Source organism: Cuculus canorus, chromosome 15, assembly GCF_017976375.1.
Source record: "Cuculus canorus isolate bCucCan1 chromosome 15, bCucCan1.pri, whole genome shotgun sequence".
NCBI lineage: Eukaryota > Metazoa > Chordata > Aves > Cuculiformes > Cuculidae > Cuculus > Cuculus canorus.
In genome coordinates this window covers 8381353-8399625 of record NC_071415.1, presented here as the reverse complement: position 1 = coordinate 8399625, position 18273 = coordinate 8381353, and the positions used below count along the sequence as shown (strand labels likewise).

At 46.7% G+C, this 18273-nt stretch overlaps 1 protein-coding gene across 7 annotated transcripts in view; it reads left to right on the top strand.

Annotated features, from left to right (window-relative positions):
- Nucleotides 1-18273, top strand: part of TSC2 (TSC complex subunit 2) — a 35733-nt gene that overhangs the window by 12817 nt on the left and 4643 nt on the right. For 2 of the 7 annotated variants that reach the window (XM_054080705.1, XM_054080703.1), the window contains exons 19-37: nt 57-179; nt 345-479; nt 1132-1321; nt 1467-1560; nt 1880-1982; nt 2434-2528; nt 5147-5278; nt 7170-7334; nt 7663-7815; nt 8238-8350; nt 8760-8981; nt 9745-9960; nt 11564-11632; nt 13759-13919; nt 14276-14778; nt 16057-16132; nt 17034-17120; nt 17309-17495; nt 18127-18266. In XM_054080705.1, the coding sequence (XP_053936680.1) occupies nt 57-179; nt 345-479; nt 1132-1321; nt 1467-1560; nt 1880-1982; nt 2434-2528; nt 5147-5278; nt 7170-7334; nt 7663-7815; nt 8238-8350; nt 8760-8981; nt 9745-9960; nt 11564-11632; nt 13759-13919; nt 14276-14778; nt 16057-16132; nt 17034-17120; nt 17309-17495; nt 18127-18266 (2964 nt within the window). The remainder of the gene's footprint in view (nt 1-56; nt 180-344; nt 480-1131; nt 1322-1466; nt 1561-1879; nt 1983-2433; nt 2529-5146; nt 5279-7169; nt 7335-7662; nt 7816-8237; nt 8351-8759; nt 8982-9744; nt 9961-11563; nt 11633-13758; nt 13920-14275; nt 14779-16056; nt 16133-17033; nt 17121-17308; nt 17496-18126; nt 18267-18273) is intronic. The other 5 variants (XM_054080704.1, XM_054080708.1, XM_054080707.1 and 2 more) reach the window with 5 other exon arrangements.

The following is an 18273-nucleotide window of genomic DNA, read 5'->3' as shown; positions in this document are numbered from 1 at the left end:
CTCTTACTTTCAAATCCTGCCAAAATTTCCCCCCTTAACCTTTTCTTTCTTTCCAGGAGACAGACTGGAAGGTGTTGAAGTTGGTCCTCAATAAATTACCTGAATCCCTCCGCTATAAAGTGCTTTTTTTAACCTCTCCATGCAACATCGACTCCCTGGCCTCTGCGCTGAGCTACATGGTAATGCCACGCTCCCTACCAGAGCCTTAGTTTGCCTGAGAGTTGGTTGGGGTGGGGAGTTCAGGTGTTTTTTTGGGGTTTTTTTTGTTTTTTTTTGGTTTTTTTTACTTCGTATCAGGGATATTTTTAGCGTGAGGTGTTCTAACTTGCTGTGTGATATGTCAGCTCACAGACAAGAAGACTACAGACAGGCTCCACGGTACTCCAGAAGGTTTTTCTCGTACTGATCTGCATCTGGCTGTAGTCCCGGTACTGACGGCATTGATATCTTACCATAATTACCTGGACAAAGCTAAACAGGTATGGGGAAAGCAAGAGGGGATACGGGGACGGGGCCTGAGCCTGTATAGCAGAGCATTATCTCCTGCTGGGTGATTGTGAGACTGAAGGGCAAGGTAACGCTGCCCTTTTGGGTTATAAAAAGCTACTTCTGCTGCATTTGGCGGTGGGAGGGTGATTAAGAGTGAAAAAGTACTTTGTGCAGCAGTAACTGTCTGGTCAGTTGGATTCACTGTTCTCTGCCCATACCTGTCCCCTCTTGGAGGTCAGTGAGTGACTTCACTTCTGGAAGGTCCCAATAAATGCTGAAATTCTGTTTTATCAGAAACTGAAATTTTTATTTCATAGAATCATAGAATGGTTTGGGCAGGAAGGGACCTTAAAGATTACCCACTTCCAACTGCTGCCATGGGCAGAGACACCTCCCACTGATCAGCGGGCTCAAGATTTCTAAAGTGTCTGCTTGATTAAAGTCCCATCTTGAAATTTTGGCCTAGAATTGTTCTGGGTTCTGTGTTGGTTCTGTTTGGATAAGAAGTCACGTGCATTGTAGAGGCCTCACAGCAGTGATTCCTCGCGAGCCCTTATGAAATGTTTATTGAAGCCAGGAGATGGGACACCAGAGGTTTGCTCTTGCCTTGTATTATGGTTTGTCTTTTTTTGACTCTTCTAGCGTGAAATAGTGTATTGCCTCGAACACGGGCTCATTTATCGCTGTGCAAACCAGTGCGTTGTAGCGCTCTCCGTCTGTAGTGTTGAGATGCCCGACATCATCATAAAGGCGCTTCCTGTCCTAATAGTCAAATTAACCCACATTTCCGCTACAGCCAATATGGCAATTCCGCTCTTGGAATTTCTTTCAAGTAAGTTGTCCTTCCTGTGATGTTAAATTCCATATCAGCTGATGATTTCAAAGAAACAAAACAATTCAAATTAAACTGAATTCTAGTGTCTGATAGTTTGCGCTCAGACCTCACCTGTGCTGGTTTTCCTCTTGACCTGTTCCAGCTCTAGCAAGGCTGCCTCACCTCTACCGCAACTTTGCAGCAGAGCAGTACGCCAGCGTCTTCGCCATCTCCTTGCCATACACAAACCCTTCCAAGTAAGTTCATAGCAAGTGAGCTTCTTCCTCATCCATAAAATGAAGAGAGTGAGGTATCCTTTTGTTTTTGTAGTGCTTGGGTTGAGGTTATTTGTGGGATATTGCTCATTCTGGGATCTTCAAGCTTTTTCGGAAGAAAGGACATGCTCGTCTTGGACAAAATATCATTTTTTCTTAAACAGAAGGCTGAGGTTTTTCTCCTTGTCCTTACAGTAGGTGCAGGAACGGTTCTGTTTCTCAGATAGAAAAATCCTTCTGTTTGGTTCAGGAATGGCAGTACTGCAGCATTAAATATGTGGAGATCTTTCTGCTCTTCTAGGTTTAACCAGTACATCGTTTGCCTGGCCCATCACGTGATAGCAATGTGGTTCATCCGGTGTCGCCTTCCCTTCCGAAAGGACTTTGTCCCCTATATTACAAAGGTAATGGATGCTACTGAATCAAATGGTACATAGTAAAAATGATGACTTAAAACCTGGTATAAGGAGTTTAAAGGTTTTGTTTGAAGCTAGAAAAATTCTGCTTTTCTTGCCAGTACCTTTTTCAAACCTGACTGTGAGTGCTTGTGTGTTGGCTAAGGACTGACTCTTCTAGTGTGGAATTGTATATTGAACATGTTCTCATTTATCGCTGTGCAAACCAGTGCATTGTGGCATTCTCTGTAGTGTCAAGATGCCTGCCATCACCATAAAAGTGCCCTCCTTCTGCCCCACAGTCCTCAAACCCCCATAGCCGTCACATCCTTACCTCCACCCCCACACCCCTCAAGTCCCCATCCTCACCCCCAGCAGCCCCCAGTCCTCCCTGCCCCACAGGCCTCACATCCCAATCGTTGAGTTGTTCAGACTGTTCCCTCTGTGTCTCCATTGGCAGGGTTTGCGCTCGAATGTCCTCCTTTCCTTTGATGACACGCCCGAGAAGGACAGTTTCAGGGCTCGCAGCACAAGCCTGAATGAGAGGCCAAAAAGGTAAATTCTGTTTGATTTCAGCAGTGTTCCCTGTTCTAGCGCTCACCTTCTCATCTGTGTTTTCCTGAAGGACGCTGGGTCTGGTTATCCAAAATCTGACAGTGCATTTAAGCAAGCAAAGTAAACCTTTTTAGGTCAGGGAATTGGTGAAAGGCAAACTTGGGCTGGTAAGAAGCTGGAATCAAACCTGGTTGTATACACGAGGCCCTCCCTGGCTGTTCTGTAAGCCTTTGCAGTGAGTTGGGGGGCTTTGTGTTACCAGGTTTGGAAAATCAAGAATTCTCTCAGGTTAATGTCAGTGCAGCGCTACCAGAAGTGATAAAGAAGGGTAAGACCAGAAGTAACAGAGTACCATGTTCATATTCATGAGTATTAACTTCTTTGGTGGTGGAGTCACCATCCCTGGAGGTGTTTAAAAGATGGGTAGACAAAGTGCTCAGGGATATGGTTTAGTAGTAGGCAGGTATGGTTGGACTCGATGATCTCAAAGGTCTTTTCCAACCTAGTGATTCTATAATTGGTCTGTAACAACTATTTAAGTGATTGCCAGATAAATTGTTGTGATTAGAAACCCCTGTAAACCCAGAGAGGCAATGCTGTGGTTTTCCATGGCATTGTCTGCCAGGTCATCGCACTGGGTGCCAGTCAGCTGCCTTCTGTGCAGCTGTATTCTTTTGTGAATCCCAAAGCCATTACATCATCTTTAAGCAAAGCCTCATATCTTCAGAAGTCAGAATGTATTTTGCCAGCAGTATCTCTAAGTAACTTTTTGCCAGGATAGGAAAACATCCCTTGGAGGGCTTCCGCAGGGCTTTTCTGTCGTCCTTTTACCTGCAGGGCTTGCCTAAATTGGTTCACTTAACTTGCTTCAGTGTGGATGTGCAGTAAGCACACAGTGGCATTTGAACACCGGGGGAAAGTGCCTCTACTTTAACTGCAAGGCTCAGCGAGTGCATTGCAATGAAGAAACACCACCCCTGCACTGATGCTATAGCTGTAAACCCTGTGTTGTATTTCATCTCTCCCATCTCCTCCTCTTTCATTCAGAAACTTGGAAGAGAAGCCTTTTGATACTTGTCTCTCAATTTAGAATTTCAACTAATCTTTTTTTTTCCCCCAAAACCTGTTAAATCCTACCAGGTTGGAATACCACTGTACCTAAAGGCTTCTGCTAATGGTGCTGGATCGCTTTCCACTGCAATCTCCACTAAGGAGTGCGGGCTGTACTCAGGCAGCAACCCCAGACACCGCAATGGCAGAATGCCACAGCATCTGAGTGTGTCTGAGCTTGAGTTCTGGCCAACTGAGAGAGAAAATAGCTTCGAGCAGACATGTTTCCTTGCTTGAGAAGCTTCTGTGTTGGTTTTCACTCCATAAGCCCAAAGAAGCAGCATTTCTATGCCCTAGGTGAGGTGCTGGCTCTTCGAAGAGATAAGGATCCCAGTGGTTCCTAAGGTTGCTGAATGGCATGATGGGTTAGTGCAGAGGATTATCTCAGAGTACGGCCTGTGTTCTCTGCAGTCACAGCTCCAGTTGTGGCCATAAATTATCTGCCAGAGGCTGCTGGAGAAGGACAAATCAATTCTGATCCCTCCAGGTGGTGATCTGAAATGTAATAATTCACTGAAAGAAGGTTAGCAAGTAAATCACGTTTAGAAAGTGCTAGAAGGGTTAAATTAGTATATGCATTTTGTATATGGGGATGGAAACTGCTGGACCAACTGTTTATGTCCAAATTAGTGCTGAGCCAGGCGTGCATCTCAGCTGTGACTAATTAAAGTGCCTCTTAGATACTAATTGCTGTCATCTCCCACATGTGGTTGGCACCCGACAGTGAGAGGCTGAGTTCCCTTTCTGTTCCAGCTGAAAGTTGAGCAGGTTACCTTGAACTGCCTGAAATAAGAGCTTGTTTGACAGCACAGCATCGCATAGTCAGCAACAGCCAGGAGGGCTTTTGTTTCCCTGCCTTCTGCATGGGCAGTGTGAGGCAGATCAGCCTCGTTCAGACAGGTTGAGTCTCCCGTAGTGTCTGGAGTGGAGCTAAGGACACCTCTTGGGTGGTTTGGGGGTTCAGGGTAGAAGCTTAGGTGTGTGCAAGCCCCACAGAGGCTGAAGTAGTCCTGTGTCCCTTGGAAAAGGACACTACTGCCTGGACTGGCAAAGCATTTTAGGGTCTGGTCTGTGAAAGCAGCCAGGTTTTGTGCTGAAGCAGAGAGTTGGGGCAGCGCAGGAGGTGGTGGGGCTGCACGAAGCTTCTCGGGCTTGAGGAATTTGTGCCAGATCAGCATTGAGGTGCTCTCGCCTTTGTTGAACAGCGCGGTATTCCAACTCTCATTCCAATCAGTTTTTTGTTTCAGCTTGTACTAATTTCATTTGGTTTGGAGCGCATTTAAAATCTTGTTTTCAAAATGTGGTTTGTCTTTTTAATGCTTTTAGCTCTGCTTGTTTGTACCTTTTAATTTTTGTTTTCCTTTTTTTTTGGCATTTGTTTTATTTTCCATCACCCTCCGGGATCCCCCAATATTGACCCTGTGACCTGTGACTTTTCAACCTACATCCCTACAATGATTTCCTCCCTTCCTGTGACCTCTTTTGGGGCTTGGTGCTTCTCCACCCAGTAGTTTAAGACTAGCCAAAAATGCAAAGCAAGGCTTGAATAACTCTCCTCCAGTGAAAGAGCTGAAAGAACCCTCTGCAGTTGATGCCTTCCGATCCCGCAGCATCAGTGTGTCTGAACATGTGGTCCGCAGGTAGAGGCACTTTAAATGGGGAGAATCCAAGAGCAACTCGGCACTTGGAAATTTTACTGCGAGGGTGGGTGGAAGCAGGGGGGATTTGCATGCGGGATGCTTGCATGACTCTGTTACGCAATGAAAACCTGGCCTTAGCCACAGTCAAGGGGTTTGGGAAAGCATCATGGACATCCCATGGTCCCAACACTGGCTGTTGGGTTGTCCCATCTCACCCTGCGCTGTGTGCGGTCACTTTGCCCTGTTCTCTGGTGCTTTAGCAACAACAATTTCTGTTTGCAAAGTGAAGATGGTGAAAGGGGAGCAAACAAATGAACAAAACTCATGCAAAAACGAAGGAAAAAGGTTGCATTCTGTGCGTGTCCTGGTTCAAACTCAGTAAAACTGGAACAGGTTGTCCAGAGAAATCATGGGTGCCCCATCCCTGGAGGTGTTCAAAGCCAGGTTGGATGGGGCTTTAAGCCCCCTGATCCAGTGGGAGATGTCCCTGAGCATGGCAGGGAGTGGAACTGGATGGGCTTTAAGGTCCCTTCCAACCCAAACAATTCCATGATTCTATGCAAACCTCAGCCTATAAGCAGTGCCTTGCCCCAGGAGAGGCTTTGATACTCCACAGACTTCAGGCCCTCCTCCTAAATTGTGAGGAGTAGTTGTCTGGCTGCAGCTTGGGAATTGTCCTTTGACGGAAAGGGAGCAGACCAAGTATTCTGGTCTGAAGTGCAGTGCTGTGAAAACCTAAATTTCCTTTTTGTAGAGCAGTGAAATGAATACTCAGCCTGTATGAGGCTCGTGTTTGCACCACTAAAGAAAACAAGTTTTGATCGCAGATGTTGATTTGCTGACTGAAAAGATGAAACAATTTATGCAAATCTTTAAAACATATTTGTGCATTACTCCCCTTTGGTGTGAAGCTGCTGTCTGTGAGGTGGTGGTTTTAAGTCTGAAGGTGTGTACCTCTCTCGGGAGGGATTGCCGTCAAAAGTTATTTCCCATGAGCTTGTTTTTGACAGTAACAATTGGTATTTGGCCAAAGACATTGAATGACTGAACTGTGAATACAACTTTGGCATTTCATTCTCCAGTATCCGCACTAACCTCTTAGGTGATTTCTTTCTCTTGTATCTAGATGTAAATGATAGCAACTAAAAGTGCAGATAATTATCCTTGATGATGCCAACGAAGTTGCCACGCCATAAAACTTTGGCAGTACCTCAGCTTTGTGTTATGCTGGCATAAGTACTCGTCTATATAAAATATTGCTATCTAAATATTGCAGTTGTTTTGAACTACATTGCTGGCTTGGCTGATTTGAAGGCAGAGTTGCTCTTTATTCTTGTGCCAATTCCCTGTTCAGAGTGCAATTTTTTTCTGTTTCAAGTTAAATCAGGCTGTGCAGAGCTATTGATTTTGAGCAGAAAAATGAAGGGATGCAACAGAGAAAACAGCAAACCACAGGGTTCTAAAGTTAAGCCTGGAATGCCAAGATTTCTGGCTCATGGGCAACACGTTGCCTGGGAATCGGTGCAGGTTGTGGGACGCTTGCCCTCCCGACAGATGAGCGGGCTCAGAGCGTGGTGGTGCCTCTCAATATTTGCTTGGTGCAGTTGCCCATGGGCCATCCAACATCAGAGAGCGCTGGCCTGGCCTGTCGGCTAGTGGACATTTTGATGTTTCCCAGCCTCTCCAGATAAAATACGCTTTCTGCAGCAACAGTCTATGGAGTGCAGCATGGGGCTGATCCAAAAATACATTGTCCTGGGTGTGGTGTCTGGCCGCCTCTCTGATCTGGCACGTGCATGTATCGCAGGTTGTTCTGCATCCCCCTCTCTTTCGGGTGTCTGGGCTGAGCATTTCACGATGTGATCTGTCAGTTGGAAATGTTCTTTTCTAGCCGGATACAAACATCCATCACCAGTTCCAGCCTGGGCTCTGCAGATGAGAATTCAATGGCTCAGGCTGATGACAACTTAAAAAACCTCCACCTGGAACTCACTGAGACCTGTCTGGACATGATGGCTCGATACGTCTTCTCCAACTTCACTGCAGTGCCTAAAAGGTAAGGGTCAGCTGGTGACCATGGGAGAGGGGTGTGTGTTTGAGGTTCCTATTTCACTTCATTGGTGGAAAATTGAGGTGTCAGCAGGCCTGGGATCTGATGCCATTCCTTGCAGATAAAATTTGGCCTGGCTAAATATGAGGTTAGAGGAAGGAAGTCCATTGGAACGCACAAGCCTTTGCCTCGGCCTTCAGCTGTGCAGGAGGAGATCACAGAATGGTTTGGGAACGGGAAAGCAGGCAGTACCTGCTATGCAAATACAAGAAATAAGCTATGTGGCTCCCTGCTCTGTGCCTGGGAGCTGTGCTCATCGCTGCTGTGTTTCTAGGTCTCCTGTGGGTGAGTTTCTGTTGGCTGGAGGAAGGACAAAGACGTGGCTGGTTGGTAACAAGCTGGTGACCATCACTACAAGTGTTGGAACAGGGACAAGGTCCCTGCTTGGCCTGGACTCTGGAGAGCTCCAAGGCAGCACAGAATCAAGGTAAATTTTGCTCCCATTTCTAGAAACTTCCACCTAACAGAGTCACTTAACCACTGTTAGTCCACAGAATCGTAGAATGGTTTGAGTTAGAAGGGACCTCAAAGCCCATCCCGTTCCAACCCCCTGCCATGGGCAGGGACGCCTCTCACTGAATCAGGTGGCTCCAAACCCCATCCAGCCTGGCCTTGAACACCTCCAGGGATGGGGCAACCACCACTGCTCTGGGCAACCTGGGTCAGGGTCTTCCCACCCTCATTGTGAAGAATTTTTTCCCAAGATCTCATCTAAATCTCCCTTCTTTTAGATTAAATCCATTGAAACCATCTCTTTACATTTTCCACTTACCAGAAGAGGAATCTCTTATTTGTCCATCATGACTGATTCCTTTCTCAATATCGTTAATATCTCTTTTTTCCCCACAGCTCAGACTCTGTTTTGCAAGTGAGACAAACTAAAGAAGCTCCAGCAAAACTGGAATCTCAATCTGGGCAGCAGGTTTGCAGAAGCTCTCGTAACAGAGTCCGATCTATGTCCGGTAAATTCCTATCCTGGAGTCCTACTGTCATTTCTGGGTCTGTGTCACACACTTAAGTATCGAAGTGCCTTCTGAAGAGACCCATGTCTCAGTGATTTGGGAGTCTGGACCTGGCTGGGTTTGATACAAAGTAGGGAGCAGTCACTGTGGCCTCCGGAGTGGTGGTGCTGTTCCTGCTTGGCTCTCCTTGCAGGAGAGCTTTGGGGATGGGTTAAGTGTTGAGCACTTATAGTGAGTATAACCTGTGTTTGTTTAAACACATGGTTTATAAGAAACACTTGGAAGCTAATGGACTCTTAGGTTTCCAATACTGCGAGCACAGCTGCGAGAGGAGTTAAGGATTTACTGCTTCTGAGATACATTTTGTGCAAGCTAAGCAGGGCTCTCCCTTTTGTGTCTGTTTTGCCAGGTGGTCATGCCTTGCGTGTTGGTGCCTTAGACAGTTCAGCCTCCCACTTTCCCAGTAGCTCAGCTTCCCAAGGGACACAGAGTCCTCCTGCTCCTGCATCTCGATCAGAGAAGACTAATTCTGCTCCACAGACGCCTCTGCAGAAAGAAAAAGCCAACTTAGCTGCATACGTGCCTCTGCTGACCCAGGGATGGGCTGAAATCCTCGTGCGCAGACCCACAGGTATCTGTACTTCAGTGTGGAGTGAGCTCTCTGGGCTTGCTAAGAAACCAGAGCCTAGGTGAAGAAGAAAAATCCATATTTAGTTGCAAATAGATACCATTATTGCTTACTGCCTCTCAAAACTAATACATCTGATACTTGGTTCTTTGAAATCACTCTTTAGTAGTTTAAATCTACAAAAGACTTGTGAAAAGATTGAAGCAAGAGCTTAAATTTGGTTATAAAGTAACTGTTAGAGAAATATAATACAGATAATATCAACCCTACTTTGTGTTTCTGCTCCTTGGTCGTTCTTGCAAATCCATCCGTGCTGTGTTTTAGCTTCTCATGCAGGACTCGAGATGGATAAGACTTAGAGCAGCTCCCAGTTGTGTCTGCGTTAAGGCAGGAGCAATGACATGTTCAGGGTCAAAACTCTTGGTTACAGATGTGTTACCATTAACAGGGAATTGCCCATTTCAGTTGAGGTCTTTTTCATGAGAAAATAACTTAATTAAACATTAATTAAGATACCTGAGTGTTTTGGATGCCTTTTGGGAATCTACTCTTGTAATGAATTACCAGAGATGGTTTTTGAATAGCCTGAGGTGAAGTGCAGAATACTTCTGAAGAGAACATTAACCTAGTGCTTCTCCCAGGAGAACCAAGAACTTGGCCCGTTTTCATTTTTACTTTCAAAATCCAAAGCAGGTTGTACTTTTTTCAATGTAAGCTTTCTGAAATTGGGAGTACTTACTGCTCTTCCCTGCTTTTCTTCTACCAGGTAACACAAGCTGGCTGATGAGTCTGGAGAACCCGCTCAGCCCGTTCTCCTCTGATATCAACAACATGCCCCTGCAAGAGCTCTCCAACGCGCTCATGGCTGCAGAGCGTTTCAAAGAACACCGAGAAACGGCTCTATATAAATCCCTCTCTGTCCCCTCTTCCAGCTTGGCCACTGGGACAGCCAAACCATCGCTCCTCCAGCGTTCCAACACAGGTGAGAGATGCCAGACCCGTAGCGTGCCCAGCATAGCTGTCCCTAGCCTTTGAGAGTCTTGGAGTTACTGCAGGTCTTCTAGAACAGTGAAGCTGCTAGCGTGAAGAATAACAGCAATGAGAAAGGGAATTCAGTCCCTAGTGAGATTCCCTTCCTCCTTGCTTCTGATGTTCTATCAGAAAAGTACTTCTCTTTCTTGGAGTAAAGAAAGAGCGGAGAAATGGAGCTTCCTTGGAGGAGCAGTGTGTTTTGTGCTGCCTTTCCCAAGTGCAAATTAACAGAGTTGTGGATCTTTTCCCTCTTCCACTTGTTTGGGGCTGATCTGGGCATCCCACGTGTGGATGGATCTTCCCATGCAGCGTTTCCATTTCCATTTGTCCTCAGTTTGGGAGTTTGTGTTGAGCACTGAGAGCACTGGGTTCCTGGAGAGTGGCCTCTTACAAACCTCAATCAGTTGCCGCTGTGTGTAACAGTGTGAGATAACCGAGTGAAAATCCCATTGGCTGCAGATTAATAAATCTCTTTAAAATTCTGCTTAGCCTTTAAACTGGAGCAGCTGCATCACCTGAGTTTCTTGTGATGGCTTTGTTTTAACACAGCAGCCAGGGCTTCTCACTGCGTTTCCTTCAGTGCTAGTTGCCTTCTGACAGAGCTGTGGATGCCAGCTGAAATTCTTAAAGCTTCATACAATCCCCGCTCAGAGCTCTCGGCATCATCTGACCCTGAGCTTTTGGCACTGTTAGCACTATGGAAACTCGGCAGTGTAACAGCAGTTAACAGCAGCAAAACGAGATGAGGCTTTTCTGGGGGTGTTAATGGTCCAGATTGCTCAAATCTGGTAAAACTGTGACTTTTCAGGGTTATTTTAAAGAGGGCAGGAGGTGATTTTTAGGATTTCAGAATGTGTAAACACAGAATCGGAGTCAAAATCAAATTATCACCTTTTAAAAAATGGTAAATTCTTATCCCTGAGCACTTTTATGACTCCTGTGAATTTGTGGGGTGCAGGTGGTAACTGATCAGTCAGAAGAAGCACCTGAGTGCCACTGCTGTGGCAGTCTGCAAAGATCATTCTGGTTAGCACAGCTTCCCCAGCCGACTTCGCCAGAGCTGGTGTTTAGGGTGTTTTGAAGGCATTTTGCTGTCAGACTGACACATACACGTTCTTCCTCTTTGGAGGTTGGAACTATAGCCACTTTGTTTGTACTCTTCAGGCTCTCTTGTGAGTGCTCTTTTGCCAGAAATGTGCTGCTCAGGAACAGCTCAGATGGTTTCCTGTGTGTGCCAGGATATCACTAAGGAATATTCTAATATTCCTAAAACTCCCAACACTGTGTTCTTCCAAGAGAGTGGCTCGAGTCTGCGTTGTTTGAATGTTTTTATGCCTCCTTATCCATGTTGAGACCTTGTACCCTTAAAGAATCCCTTTGGCACCCAGTGAGCTTATCCCAGCTTGTTCTTTCCTTTGGTTTCATTTATTTATTCATTTATTTTAAAATAGGCTCTTGGTTACATTTTAAACTCTGTGCTTTTTAATTTTTTTTTTGTTTTCATAGTCTCTCCTTCCTTTTGATGTAGCTGCTCACTTGGTTTCCCTTTGCAGTGGCCTCTTTCTCTTCCATGTACCAGTCCAGTTGTCAAGGGAAGTTGCACAGGAGCATATCCTGGGCAGGTATATTTATATATCTTTAAGGAAAAAAAAAAAAAACAGTATTGCCATAGAAGAACACCTCTGATTCATAGAAAATGTACCCCTCATACTCCATTTTCCCTTTCCATGTCTCCTGTCTGTACCCAGTCTCATTACTCTCAACAAATGGGATCTTGACTAGCATGAAGAAGTCCAAGCCAGATCCAACATTTGCAAGCGCAGATGATTTCTGAAAGCAGTTTTTGGTGTAGCTGGGGTGGGTTGGGAGTCTGAGGCAGTGTTAAAGGACCTGTCAAAACATCTGAGTGGCGTGATTAATTGAGTTCTTCATTTTCAGCTTCATTTTACAATTGGCTTTGTGTTCTGCTAAATATAAAACCTCAGAGGTTCAGAGAAGAACGTAGTGTGCAGCAGGACAAGCTCCCTGAAATGCAGTCCATGCTACTCAGCCCGTGGGGATCGGGTAGAATTGAACAGATAAAATGAGCTGATTTTTATATATATATAGTTTGACATGACAGCGGATGCTGGCTAAAAGTATTTTAAATAAAAAGAAGAAATATATTTCGGGCAAAAACCTGCAAAATTCTAGCTTTTTGGAAGCTCCACAGTGCTGTGAAATCTTCCTTTGCTTAAGTAAATTGGCTTTGTAATATGAAGTGGAGGTCAAATTGCCTACTTTTTGAGCACACCTGCGTTGCTTTGATAATCTGCAATGCTTTGTGGTTTTAATTAGAGGGTTGAAACATTTTTCTGCCTTTGTTCCTTGCCTGGAACGTTCTCTGCAAAGCAGTGGGCTGTCCTGAGCCACTGGTGGTTGTTGACACCGGTCTCTTGTAGCGACACACAGATGTTGCAGTGAAGCATTTCTCTGTACTTCTCTCTGCTCGTATTATTCTGTTCCCACCTAATGAGCAATTAGTGAGGGCTGGCGTTGTTTCAGAGCACCAGCAGGCTTGCAGGAGGTGGGGCAGCTTGGAAATGCTGGGTACGTGCAGGTGTGTTCTGGCTTGGACAGCTAACCAGATCAGCACGTGTTTGGGGGTTTTGTTGCGTTATTTTTATTTAGAAGGTGTGTGTGCAATGCTAACTCTTAATTGCTTCTTTGAAATAACTTTGGTCCTGCGAGCTGAAATCAATCCAGGAAAAGCTGCTTTAGTGACTTTTTTTTTTCCTTTTTAAATTTTGCTGATTTTCTTTATTTTCGTGTGTGTGCTAATTTTTTATTTTATTTCATTTTACTTTGGAAAACAAATCTTGGCCTTTCAGATTGGTCTTCCAGTCCCTTGTGTGCATAATGGGAAGCCTCCTGTTCTCCAGCCTTTTCCTCAGGACAAAAAAGCAAGGCCGGGAGGAGCCTTTGGTCAAAGTCAGCCCTGTGTCAGGGTCACTGAAGTAGAGACAAGGTTAAAAGCTGCCCCAGCCACCTCCTCCACCACAGGCAGGGCTTCCAAGGAGCTTTCTTGTCAGTGTGGTTTCCTGAACCATTTGCCTGATCCTATGCCACACGCAGGTTTCCCAGTATTGCCACAGCGCATGCGTTACTCTTGCTCTCTTGTCCTCCCATATGTCTAGGGCTGAGCTGGTTTGCTTCTCCTGAGACATACTAGGAAAACTGCCAAGCTGCAAGGAAGTGGCTCCTAGGAAAATTCCCCATCTCCCTCTAGGCCACTTCACGGCACAGGAGCGTTGCGTTCCAGCACAACAAAAACATACTGTGTTGCACACGTGCATAGAGCCAATGTCTTCATCGCCTGGATGATGATGAACTTTTAATGCTAATCTTGTACTTCCTCACATCTCTGTAGTCCCTGTCTGTCCTGATAACTCAGCACTGATGTACAAGGTCCCATCTCCTCATTCTGTCCCCTGCTCGTCCATCAACAGCAATTGGAAACAAACTTATTGTGACCAAAGCAGACGCAGCCCTTTGCTGCGAGGTTAAGGCAATCAGTTATTCTGTGCAAAAGGGGAGCCAGGAGCAAGTCTGACATGGCGAGAAACCAAAGCACCCAAGCACTCATTCGCTATGGCCTTCCATTGAGATCCCGTAGGGAAAAGGCTGGTACTTCAGAGGAGAGGATGGGGGGCCTGCCGGTCTGAGCCTCTCTACAAGACTTCAGTTCTCCTGCCTTGTGTCTCGGTAGAATCAGCCGTGGTGCTGGAGGAAGGCAGCCCTGTGGAGATGGAGCTGAAGGAGACTGAGTCCCCAGTGGAGTCTCCGGAGAGCGAGGATGTTGAGACTTCGTGTTCTGAACCACTCCTGAGTGAGGAGAGGTTTGGGAAACCCCAGGAGTCTTACAGCAGGGTAAGAAGAAAGAGGTTATCCGGTTCTGTCTTGTGTGATGAGCCCGTGTTTAAACACACGGGAGGATTTTCTGGGCTCAGGTGGGTCCCTGGAGGCGCCTTCTGAAAGAACCTGCTAATCATTCGAAAGTGCACGTGTAGTCATGACAGAGGGTTGGGGTGGTTGGAGAGGGACTGCATGCAGAGCAGCAGCAGTAAACACCTGCTTTAGGCTGCTCCTTGATTCGCGTTGCTTTGTACTTGGCACCTTTCTGCTCATCTTTCCCTGGAAGTGTCAGGGTGCCTCAAGCGTTACTGTCGTCAGCTTTTGTTTTGCATGTCAGGAAAACTGTTCACCTTTGCTTCTCCCTCTTGAAGTCCTCCTCAACCTCCAGCCAAGATGAAAAATCTCTGAAGTCAGAAGACCTGGTGGAAGGTGGAATTCCCATCGGGAGAGTCTTGCCATCAGAGGACGGCCGAACGCTGGAGGAGCTTTCCTTCCAACCATCCCAGCCGCTCAGCAAGTCAAGTTCTTCCCCTGAGCTACAGACACTGCAAGAGGTCCTCAAAGATGCCAATGGCAGAGAGGTAACAAGGAGGCTGAGCACAGAAGTGAAATCAAAATCCCAGTCTGGGAACCTGGAAGGGGAAGGAGTGGGCAGTTGGCTGGGCAAGGGCGAGGACTCCAGGGCACTGTCATCAGGCGGGTTGGATGGCACCGGTCCCGTCACCTCACCTCGCTCCCCCTCTGGGCACCGGCCACGAGGATACACCATCTCTGACTCAGCCCCATCCAGGAGAGAAAAAAGGATCGAGAGAGATGCCTTCAAGAGCAGAACAGCAGCCTCCAATGCTGAGAAAGTACCTGGAATAAACCCGAGGTGGGTGGTGGGGCTTATCTGACACTGGAAATGGTGAGTTCAGAATTGCTGGAGCTGTGGCTGGGTTTGTTCAAAGCAGTCTGGTGGGTTTGTGGGATCTAAGGAACAGAATCTGATTAGAAAGAAAGATTTGCTACATGTTTTCAGGACCTAATGCAGTAGTGTTGAACCCATTGCTGCCAAGTTAACTTTGTGATTTAGGAAACGGGTCTCTTAAACGGTCAAAGAACAGGTAAATAGTTTCAGCATGTTGGTGAGGTCGCACCTTGAATACTGTGCTCAGTTTTGGGCCCCTCACTCTAAGATGGACATTGAGGGGCTGGAGTGTGTCCAGAGAAGGAAATGGAGAGGGAGAAGGGGGCTGGAGAACAAGGGTTATGAGAGGTGGCTGAGGGACTTGGGGGTTTTTTAGCCTGGAGAAAATGAGGCTGAGAGGGGAGACCTCATCGCTGTCTGCAGCTCCCGGAAAGGAGGTTGTGGTGAGGTGAGTGCTGGGCTCTGCTCCCAAGCAGCAAGAGATCGGATGAGAGGAAACCTGGCCTCAGGTTGCTCCAGAGCAGGTTCAGATTGGACATCAGGAAAACTTTCTTCACCAAAAGGATTCTCAGGCACTGGCAGAGGCTGCCCGGAGAGTGGTGGAGTCCCCATCTCTGGAGGGGCACATGAGGTGCTCAGAGATGGCTTAGTCATGGACAGGTCTGGTTGGACTCGGTGATCTCAAAGGTCTTTTCCAACCAAACAATTCTATGATTCTCTGTTGTTAATCTGCCCCAGTTTAGGGTGCAAATACACATATGGATGAGCGCAGGCCACCTCGAGTTCATATTGCTGCGAACAGGGTGAATTACTGGTCCTGCAGTTCAAGAAACATAATGTGCAAAAACACTGAGAGGAAGAGAAGGGGCCGTAATAGCTGCTTCTGGAACTTTAGGTATTGCCCAAAACTGCTCTGTGAGACTGTCTTCATTTTATTGAGGGCAAGTAAAGTGGTCCCCTGGCTCTGAGGCCAGAGAACATTCCTCCTCTTCTGAGTAAAGATTGGCTTTTGAGGGGGGTGTTGTGCGGCTGTGATGTGTGACAGCTGTTTGTTCTGTGACAGGGGTTCATTACAAACTGCAGGCAGTCCAGGCACCTAAAGTGTCTCTGAAGGATGAGTAATACCCTCTTAGCAATTAATTGCTCCTCTTTTATTTCTGTACGTAACGTTCTTACATACAGCAGGTCAATAAGGACTTAATTTTTATGGTAACAGGACTTCTTTTCCCCTCTCTCCCTTAGCTTTGTGTTTTTGCAGTTGTACCACTCCCCGTTCTTTGGCGATGAGAACAACAAGCCCCTCTTGTTGCCAAATGAGGTAGGCAAAGAGTTTGGTTTTTTTAATTCTCACAGTTAATTTTTCTAACCTCATTAATGTTTTGCACAAAAATGATGGCAATGGGTGTCCAGCTCCAGTGGTTAAAGGTGGTTCCTACCAACAGCGCTGCAGGTGGGAGATTGTCCATTCCCCAATCCTGGTGGCTCCCAACTTATGGCTCTGGATTGAATTGGAGATATCGGGAGGTTGTGCTGGTGCTGTTACAGAATGCCAGCCAGGAGTCAGGATGATTTCTGCTTTGGGTTTTTGCTGGCTGGAGGAGTGCAGGATGAAGACCGAGCATTGGGCGACACTGACAGAATGTCACTGGGCAAACCTGTCAACCTCCATGCTGCTAGAGCGGCCAAAACCCTTTTGGTGGTCATTTGAGAAACCAGTTATAAAATTCCTGGAAAAGCTGTGCTGGAATGAGGTTCTGTGAGCTGAGAACCGCAGACCTCTGGCTGATGGTCCTTCCCTGGCTTTGGGTTCTGGTGCTGGGGCAGGGAGCTTGGGTGAGATGAGGTGATGCCCTGTGCTGGAAGTGCTCTTCAGAGCAGGAGACATGATAACTTTTCATGGAGCTGAAATGAAGATACAGATTAACTTGTTATGGCAAGTGGCTCCAACCTGTGTGCTTTGCTGGGTTAATCTCATCCGAAGTATAATCCCCAGAAGGTGTGGTGACAGACACCCTATAGCTCTGTTCCGTACCCTGGGCTGATGATGCTCTGTGCTATTGTGGAACAGAGCAGGGCAGCGTTTACCGAGGCAGACCCTAGTGGAGGTCAGGAATCTGCAATTACATTGCATTCCCCTCTCCCCAGCGGGGTTCAGGGATGGGGGGTGGTGGTTACATAGAGGCAGGTTTGTGAAGATGTCACCAATGTTTTGATCGTAGACATTTGAAAGATCGGTGCAGCTCCTGGACCAGATTCCTTCTTACGACACACACAAGATTGCGGTGCTCTACGTCGGGGAGGGCCAGGTGAGTTGTGTGTGTGATAGTCCTTCCAGGCACCCCTGTTCCAGCCGTGAGCTTTGTCCTGCTCCTTGCTGTTCCTTAATTGCTTGCACTATAAATCAGTGCCATGTGAAGCCCTTCTAGGAGAGTGAAAACCAAATCTCTCGTGCTTGTAGCATTCATTGTGGGATTCCCACATTCTTATTGACTAGAGCAACAATGAAATCGCTATTCTGTCAAATGAACATGGATCCTATCGCTACACGGAGTTCCTGACGGGGCTGGGGAAGCTCATTGAGCTCAAAGACTGTCAGCCAGATAAGATTTACCTTGGTGGACTGGATGTATGTGGGGAGGATGGACAGTTCACCTACTGCTGGCATGATGACATTATGCAAGGTAAGGAGCCTTCAGCACGGCTGGGAGTGGTTTGTGGCAGTAAGAAAACCAGTGTGAAATGAAACAGGGTCTTATCGTTGCCAAGAAGCTAACCTGGTACTGGTAATGTAAAAAGGAAGTCTTATGGACTGCTTTTTAATTGAGACCGATGCTGGTGTGCTGCTTGGCTGGAGGGGGTTGCATAGGGGGGTTGGACTGGTGGATGGTCTTTGAAGGTCCGTTCCCACCCAAACTACTCTGTGATCTGTAAAGATCTACCTGCCTTATTTAAGGGCAAAAAAAGTCACCCACCTTGCTTTCAGAATAGCCCAAACCATTACAGATTGATCTGGGTCTTTGCCAGGTTTTGTTTGCAGAGAGCCCATGGTTCCCTTTGCTGAGCTGGTGCTAGAGGAGACTCTGCAGTGCAGAACCTAAAATCTAGCGAGAGCAGAGCTTCCCGAGGCTCTTCTCTGTGCTCCAGGCACCCCGGAGGAGTCGCAAGGGCCTGGATTCAGCTCTTGCAAGTGGAGACAAACCTTTTGAGGGAGCACAACTTACTTTTTTATCATTGTGGTAAAGTCCGCCTGTGGCCATTGCTTCTGGCATCACCGGTGACCCAGGCCTAAAAGCTTTTCTGTTTCCTCCTCAGCCATTTTCCATATTGCTACCCTGATGCCCACAAAGGATTTGGATAAATATCGCTGCGATAAGAAAAGGCATCTTGGGAATGACTTTGTCTCTATTGTTTACAATGATTCTGGGGAAGACTTCAAACTAGGAACGATAAAGGTACAGG